At 46.0% G+C, this 8,857-nt stretch overlaps 1 protein-coding gene across 1 annotated transcript in view; it reads right to left on the minus strand.

Annotated features, from left to right (window-relative positions):
- Positions 1-6,633: 6,633 nt before the first annotated feature.
- Positions 6,634-8,857, minus strand: part of LOC117393646 (glutathione S-transferase LANCL1-like) — a 4,004-nt gene continuing 1,780 nt past the window's right edge. Inside the window, exons 3-5 of the mRNA XM_033991638.2 lie at positions 8,674-8,850; positions 7,587-7,659; positions 6,634-7,103 (exon numbers count right to left, since the gene is read on the minus strand). Coding sequence (XP_033847529.1) covers positions 7,027-7,103; positions 7,587-7,659; positions 8,674-8,850 — 327 coding nt within the window. The 3' untranslated portion in view covers positions 6,634-7,026. The remainder of the gene's footprint in view (positions 7,104-7,586; positions 7,660-8,673; positions 8,851-8,857) is intronic.

Here is an 8,857-nt window from a genome sequence, read left to right on the forward strand (position 1 = left end):
GCTCTGGGCTTGTTCTGCCCATAGTGTGCGTCCCCGTGGGGAGTATGCGTCCCGTGGGGAGTGCGCGTCCCCGTGGGGAGTGCGCGTCACCGTGGGTAGTTAGTGTGGAGCTTTGTGAGACGTAGTGAAGTGTCCCTCCATATTGTGCCACTTTGCCCTCACCACAGTCGCTCCGCAGATGAGATACGTGCAGGTTTCTTTTACAGTCTTAAATCGTTGTGAAAGTGATCTCTTAATTTTCTACCATGTTTTGGAGTAAGAAACTGCATTCAGCGCATCCTCACAGCGCAGAGCGGAGCACTGGTTTTGTCACGCGCACAATAAACATATGTTTAAGATATTGTCACTTTTAAATCTATATAAACGCAAGGATGATTAAAAAAAATAGCAACAGAATAAAATTAAATTTTAGATGCAGCTCATTAGTGAGTTGTGCTATTTTTGGAACCGGTCTGCGGCGACTCATGTGGGGTTTAGGGGCGACATGGCGCCCGCGGGCACATATTAACCCTTGTGCTCCCCAAGGGGGTTACCAGGACCCCCGAGTCGCAGCATGAACCTATAGTGGAGCGCCGGGGGTCCCGGAGACCCCACAAGTCCGTTTGTGGAAAAAAAATAAATAAAATAACTAAATCAACGGAGAAAGACTTTGATGGGGTCACCAGGACCCCCCTAGCGGTGGGGGGGTTACCAGGACCCCCCGAGTCGCAGCATGAACCTATAGTGGAGCGCCGGGGGTCCCGGAGACCCCACAAGTCCATTTATGGAAAAAAATAACTAAATCAACGGAGAAAGACTTTGATGGGGTCACCAGGACCCCCCTAGCGGTGGGGGGTTACCAGGACCCCCGAGTCGCAGCATGAACCTATGCTGCCATTCCTATGGGATGGGATGGCAATTATTGTTATCCCATTGATGACAATAAAATAAATTTAAAAAATACAAAATGGAGGAGGACTCTGGGCGGCGGGGTTGGGAGGGATGACAGGGTAGGTTGGAGGGTTGAGTTGGGGTGGGAGGGTGGGGGGTCCTATGGGATATTTTTTAAAATAAATAAAAATATAATAACCCTGGGTGGTGGTGGGAGGGTTGGGGTTGTGTGTGTGTGTTTGTGTGTTTGTGTGTGTGTCCTCTCTCTCTCTCTCTCTCTGTGTGTGTGTCCTCTCTCTCTCTCTCTCTCTCTCTCTCTCTGTGTGTGTGTGTGTCTCCTCTGCGGGTGTGTGTGTGTGTGTGCGCGCGCGCGCGTGTGTGCGTGCGTGTGGGGGAGACGTCCCGTCGGAGGGGTTGGGTGGGGAAAGTCTTAGGTCTTGTCCCAATTCGCTGCCATTCGCATACCTTTCTAAGTAAGTTACGTACGTTAGGTAAGTTATATAAGTTACGTAATTTACGTAAGTTATTTTTAATTATTTATTGTAGAACGTGAAAAATCAAGGTGTAGTCGTTGCAGCCCTTTATTTTTCTTTAGATTGAATGGAGTAAGGAATTAACATTTCCCTTTGACTATCAATAGGCAAAATAGATTATAGCTACTTTATATATATGCGTGCGTGGGTGGGGGTGTGTGTGTGTGGGGGGGTGTGGGGGTGTGTGTGGGTGTGTGGGGGTGTGTGGGGGTGTGTGTGTGTGTGTACACCTTGTTAAAAATGTAATAACAGAGACAGAGGTAATGAAAAAAAAGTAGTTTTTTTTTGTTTAGTTCATTTATTTATGGATACATTCATAGTCTATAAACCAGAGAACACAGCTATTTGGTATTTGAGCCAGGTTAAATCTGATCTTTTGCTAAACCCCTTTAATACCACTAGAGGGCGTGGATACAAAACAAAACAAAGGGATGAATGATGAGAACCATAAACCTACAACACCTTGTTAAAAATGTAATAACAGAGACAGAGGTAATGAAAAAAAAGTAGTTTTTTTTTTTTGTTTAGTTCATTTATTTATGGATACATTCATAGTCTATAAACCAGAGAACACAGTTATTTGGTATTTGAGCCAGGTTAAATCTGATCTTTTGCTAAACCCCTTTAATACCACTAGAGGGCGTGGATACAAAACAAAACAAAGGGATGAATGATGAGAACCATAAACCTACAAAAAAAAATGTAAAAAAATAAAAATAAAAATAAAAAAACAAAATCCAAATAAATGAATAAAATAAAATAGATAAAATAAAATAATATAAAATCAGACCGGAGCACAAGGGGGGCAGAAGGATAGAGCGCACTTTGCGCACACGTGCACACCGCACCCCCGGCACACATTTGTAGTTTTAATGTCTTTGCTTCTGGGGCACGTTCGACACCTCTTCCTCTTCGCCGGTACAGGCGCGTGTCGCGATTTCGGACGCGGGTACGTCCCGGGTTCGTTCTCTCCGTCCTCCTCCTCCTCCTCCTCCTCCTCCTCCTCCTCCTCCTCCTCTCCGTCCTGCTCATCTCCGTCGCCGTGGTCCCGGGTTCTTCTTCCTCCTCCTCCTCCTCCTCCTCCTCCGCCGCCGCGGCCCCTCTCCCCTCTGCCCGCACTCCTCCTGATTACGCTGGGACCCACGAGCGCCCTGCCCAGCTGCTCCAAGAACAGTCTGCGTCTGTTGCGTTTGCCGGGCATCCACGTCGGGTTCAGCTCTCTCCAGAGAACGAACGCGTTGTACGCGGACACGTCGATCATGTTGTGAAAGATGACCATGGGCCAGCGGCAGGTTTTTCTCCTGCAGCTGTACGTACCTGTGACTTTATCCAGGTTGTCCACTCCTCCCTTGGTACGATTGTAATGGAGCACAGCAGCAGGTTTGTGTTGTTGTTGTTGTTGTTGTTGTTGTTGTTGTTGTTGTTCTTGTTCGTCACTAATACTACGGTCTCTTTCTCGGCTTCGTCCACCTCTTCCTCCTCTTCCTCCTCTTCCTCCTCCTGCTCCTCCTCCTCCTCTTCCTCCTCTTCCTCCTCTTCCTCCTCCTCCCGCTCCCTCTCTCGCTTCTTCTCCCGGCTCTCCGCGCAGGTGCTGCGGCACCGTGGTGAGGATCAGCACGTTCCTGGTCTTTTTGGCCAGATAGGAGATTAGGGCGACCGAGGGGCCTCCCCCCTCCCCGGTGGCGAACGCGAACGAGAAGGATCCGACCCGTCTGCCATTCCCCCGGGTAGTAGGCGGGCAGGCCAGTTCGCGCGGGACCTCCGTCCTGTTGGCGCGCAGCGTACCTAATAGGGTGAGTCCCCTCTCGAAGAACAGCCTCCGGGCGAGCTCGAACGAGGTGAAAAAGTTGTCGCACGTCACGGTGCGGCCCGGTCCCAGTCCCTCGGTGAGGTCCAGCGCGACTCGCGTGGCCAGGTCATCTTCATCACGGCGCTGCTTGTGATAATTGTGGTCTAAGCCACGATGGTCATCTTCAGGAGAATGAGGACGAAGACGACGACGAGGAGGAGGAGGAGATTCGCGGGACCCGAGGCCTTCGATCCAGACCCGTGTCTGGCTGGCGTGTCCCGGAAGCCCGGGCGAGGAGCCTGTCGCGTACCCAGGTGTAAATTCGAGCCCGTGTCTCCTGCGGGACATGACCGCTCGAGTTGGAGGGATTTCTTAATTTTATGTAGTTCTTTTTATTTGTTCTTGATGTTGTTGTTTTGGTTTTTTTCTTATTTCATCGTCAACCTAGCGATGCCACGGGATGCTTAGTAGTGAGACATTCTGCTTTTGTTTGTTTGTTTCTTTGTGCGTGTGTGTGTGTGTGGGGTGTGTGTGTGTGTGTGTGTGGGGGTGTGTGTGTGGGTGTGTGTGTGTAGGTGTGCGTGTGGGGGGTGTGTGTATGTGGGTGTGTGTGTGTGTGTAGGTGGGGTTGTGTGGGGGTGTGTGGGGGGGTGGGAGTGTGTGTGTGTGTGTGTGTGTGTGCAAAAACAAAAAACTAAACTAAAAGCAAAGAAGAAAAAAAAAAATTGCAAAGTTGAATGAAATCAGGAGGTGACGGCTTCAAACCGGATAGTGTTAATAATCTTTCACCAAACACAGTTACCTCCGGCACTTTGGATAACGAGTTTGTTTTTTATTTTTATTTATTTATTTATTTATTTATTTATTTATTTTCCCTCAGATCTCCTCTCTCCAGCTACCACTATAACCGGTAACTTGTCACCGGACAGCACGAACTCCCTGGAGTGGATAAAGATTATTCTAATCATTTACAATTGTATCACCAAACTGAAGTAAGATAAAATATAAACATAGTAAGAATGTCGGTATTTTACGATTTACAATCCTACACATTATTTAATTTTGTACATTTTAAAGTTGAATAAAATCTCTTTATGTATGTACAGTTTTTGTTTTGTTTTTTTGTTTAAATTTATTTTACAAATCGTTAATACGCACGTTTACGGATCAGAAAAGGGAGTCAAACCCGGGGCGCCTGGATGAAAGCCAGGAATCTTAACCGCTAGACCATACGGGACACTACTGTGACTCGCCAGACCGTACGGTTTTAGACGGAAGTCTATAGTATGAGCGCGTCTATGACGCGTCTTCCGTGGGGAGTCTGCAATCGAACCCGGGCCGTCTGGATGAAAACCAGCAGTTATAACCACTACACCGTACGCTACGGTGCTTTTGTAGCTGTGTATGTGTGCGTGCGTGTGCGTGTGTATGAGTGTGTGTCTGTATGTGAGTGTGTGAGTGTGTAGATGTGTATATATATGCGTGTGCAGAGGTGTGTGTGTGTGTGTGTGTGTGCTGTGTGTGTGGGGGGGTGGGGGTGTGTGTGTGTGGGGGTGTGTGTGTGTGTGCTGTGTGTGTGGTGGGGGTGTGTGTGTGCCAATCTCATGCTGACTGAGTTTCCCCCCACCTCTCTCTCTCTCTCTCTCTCTCTCTCTCTCTCTCTCTCTCTCTCCCATTGTGTGTGTTGTGTGCGTGCGTGTGTGTGTGAATCTCATTCTGATAGAGGCTGGGGTCCCCGTCACCCCCACCCCACCACCCCCCCACCCCCCCCACCCCACCACCCTTTCACCCCCACCCCGTCACCCCACCCCTACCCCCACCCCCCCCTACACCTCACATCTTCCCCCCCCAAAAAAAATAAAAAAAAATTGTCTCTTTCCGGGGTCTACATGACCCCCCTCTGGGGAGTCCCCTTGTGAGAGTTGCACAAGGGACGCACAAGGGTTAAAACGTATTTCACTAGCTAATGTGAACCTGGATGGACACTAAAAAGCTCAAACTCTTGTTTAACGTACTTTTATTATATCAGTTCTGCTGATATCTTCATTATTGAATTTGCATCAAATACAATTCAATTTTACCTTTTAAAATCTGAAATTACAAAAAATAAGTCAAAGCAATTTGATTAAAAAGTCATTCATCAGACTTTTTACTGTAGTTTGTTTTTTCTTCCAAGTTGGTTCTTGCCAGAAGGAGCTGGGGAAAAAACAATACATCAACAATACATCATTGTAGCTAAAATATCCTTGACCTTTATAAGCAATTTTAAATATTTCACTTTTTCTGTCAAGAGCATCCTCTGCAATAGTAACGGGTCGGAGGTACCACTGGTAGGTGCTGTTGTAGTCATTATTTGATGTGTCACTGTTGTTGGGCGACTGCTGCTCTCTGCACGGAGGTCGGGCCTTTTTTTTGGCTACAACTGGACTAGTTGAGGGTGTACTTTTAACAGGGCAGGAAGTCACAACGTAGAGGAAGATTCCTGTGCACTACTCTGACCATTTTCAGGACTTATCTGGTACACTAGACTATCTTGTGATTTTCTCTCTTTCACTTTGTGGATTTAATCTTCTCAGTAGGACTGAATCTTTGCAAGATCACCCCTGGGTGTAAGGTTCTGGAGGACTCCGTCACCAGACTGAAGGTGTCGACCTTACCAATCTACCTTTGATTTTCTTGTCAGCTATTTTTGCTGCAATGGCGTAGGCCTCCTTCTGTCACACTAACTACACACCAGGAGGCGCACTATGGCAGAAAAAGCTCTGAGCTAAAGGCAGCTTTGGGTCAGCAACAGGCTTTTTTCACAAGACCGTAGAAAAAGTCACAAAATGCAACTGAGATTTATTTTGAAACTACCTAAATAGATTTTTCTTTAACATTACATAATTGATAACTTTTTGAAACATGGTGCAACATAGTTTGTTTTGTTAAAGAGGTTTGTCAGTGGTTGGTGTAAATGGGACATTTATCCTATGAGATGTAGTGATGTAAGTGAAATCTGAAAATTTAACAATTACTATGCTTAATAAAGTTGCTGCCATTGTCGATTGTGAGAAATCATTAATGTTATAAGTGTCTTCAAATAGATGATTATCATTAATCATTATTAATAATGTATTACTAAAGGCAAACTGAGCAAATTTGTTATTTCAGCAGAACCTATCAAACTGGTAGCCTTTTGTATGACGAAGTGACCATGGTGACCCCTGCCTTAAAGACTGGCAGGCAGCAGACACTCAATCAGAAAAATTACACAGCCATGTTTTTAGAGGCTACACATGGATACATAATAAAACAATATTCTAAAAAATTTGGGGAAAAAAAACAACTGAACCTGAACCTTCAAAACAGTGAAGGTTCAGTCTCAACTTTGTATCCAGTGTCATCCGTTGTGTTGCTTGCTACCTAGACATTTCTTAACCAGACCAAAACGACACATTACCAGCTTTACAAAGTCTAGTTTATTGCTTAGACTGTGCAAAATACAATAACTTAAACTTGTGCTATAGAGTTTCATAACCAAAACGTATCATTCATATATGTTTTCATCCACATAAAACATGCCCAAACTAGAATTTCACCTATTTACAACAATTACCAAGTATACACACATACATGCACTTTTGAAGTACATTTTTGAGTTTGCTGTCGTAGTAATAGTAGTACTAGTATTAGTAATAATACCCATTTGAGAAGTACAAGCAGGTACATGGCACATACAATAAAGCATCAGCCCAAACCAAAGTATTTCAGTAGAATATTTTAACTGACATGAGTATAAGTATAACTGTATGGTAGTTCAGTCCATATTGTCGGGTCGGTCTAACTAACAATTTACACCTCAAATGCAGGGAACTTTGCTCTCATTGGCTGCAGGAGGTCAGCCAGGAAGTAGATGGTACCGGCCATACCTAGGAGGGAATAAAAAGCATAACAGGTTGAGTTTACAAGATTATATAGATTTTAAGAATTATTATTCTTATTATTATTGGATTTATTATTCATATATGTAATTGATTATTTAACTGAGGATTGTTTGTGGTAATAACAGTGTTGAACATTTAAAGGAACTGTAAGTATCATGTAGTAAAAAAGGTACTGCAGATAGAGACACATACAAGTTTTCTCATTCTCAGTTTCTGGACACGTCTCATGTGAAAGCTCAGAACCTCCAGAGTTCACACTGAGCTGCACAGGCTGCACTAGCTCTCAGTTTGGGGAGGTTAATACATACTTTAATATTTTAAATTGTACAATGCAACAATTATCAGTGGAATTTTCCCACTCGTCTCCAATACACGGCTGGTTTGATACTAAAAAAGGTGGAGGTCTGTGGCTGGGACGTGAATAATACCAGGATTGGGTAAGAGGCGGCCATGTTGAAAATGTGTTACCTTCAAACAGGGAGAACGGCGTGTCAGGTGTGCGACAACCGTGTCTGCCATAGTTCATGCACCAGTCTGCGAACTGTAGAGAGAGAAGGAGGGAGAGAGTGAAAGAGATAAGGGGACAGGGAAAGAGATAGGGGTGAGAGCCAGGGAGAGAGAGACAAAGAGAGAGGGTGAGAGACAGGGAAAGAGACAGAGGGAGAGAAACGGAGAGCGACAGGGAAAGAGAGAGAGAGGGAGAGAGAGATGGAGAGAGACAGGGAAAGAGACGGAGAGAAACAGGGAAAGAGACGGAGAGAGGAGAGAGAGACAGGGAAAGAGACGGCGAGAGAGAGGGAGAGACGGGGAAAGAGACGGAGAGAGACAGGGAGAGAGACGGACAGAGAGAGGGGAAAGAGACGGAGAGAGACAGGGAGAGAGACGGAGAGAGAGATGGAGAGAGACGACGAGAGACAGGGAAAGAGACAGACAGAGAGGGAGAGAGAGAGACAGGGAAAGAGATGGAGAAAGACAGGGAGAGAGGGAAAGACAGGAGAGAGAGAGATAAAAATAGATAGGATGAGGGAGGGAAAGAGAAATTAAAAAAGAGGGATAGAGACAGCAGTGAGCGAGAGGGAGGGAGGGAGAGAGGGAAGATGGCAGAGGGAATAAGAGAAGTAACAGGTAAGAGACATGGAGAAAGGAGGAGAGAGAGTTAAAAAGAGGTGCCCAGAGAGGGAGAAAAAGAGAGAGAGACAAAGGGAGAGAGCGAGAGGATGGAAAGAGACGAAAAAGAGGGAAGAGAAGAGAGGGAGAAGAAAGAAGAGAGAGAAAAGAGAGAGGGAGAGAAGAGACAAGAGAGAGAAAGAGAGAAGAGATAGGGGAGAAAAGAGAAGAGGGAGAGATTATCATTCCATTATGAGACTGAGCTTTAGGGGGTAAATCTTTGGACCCAGTACAGGTGCTTGGGGTTAGCTTTAGTCGGGTTAGGGTTAGTTAGTAGGTTGTTAAGTCTGCTCTCACCATGCAGGAGTGCTACATGTACTTGGTTTAGTGTTAGTTGGTCGAGTTATTTTAGTTGGGTTAGTTTGTAGGTTGGCGAGTGTGGTCTCACCATGCAGGCGCGGTACAGGTGCTTGGGGTCCCCCGTGTGCCGGTACAGGGACAGGAAAGTGTAGGCGTTCCCGGCGGCTCCGTGGCAAAGGCCGTAGCCCTTCTTGAGCAGGCCGTACCTCCACACCACCTCCCCACACTGCAGAGCGTCCTCCAGGTATCCAGGGCCTCCAAACACCTGCAGA

This window comes from Periophthalmus magnuspinnatus, unplaced genomic scaffold, assembly GCF_009829125.3.
Source record: "Periophthalmus magnuspinnatus isolate fPerMag1 unplaced genomic scaffold, fPerMag1.2.pri scaffold_73_arrow_ctg1, whole genome shotgun sequence".
NCBI lineage: Eukaryota > Metazoa > Chordata > Actinopteri > Gobiiformes > Gobiidae > Periophthalmus > Periophthalmus magnuspinnatus.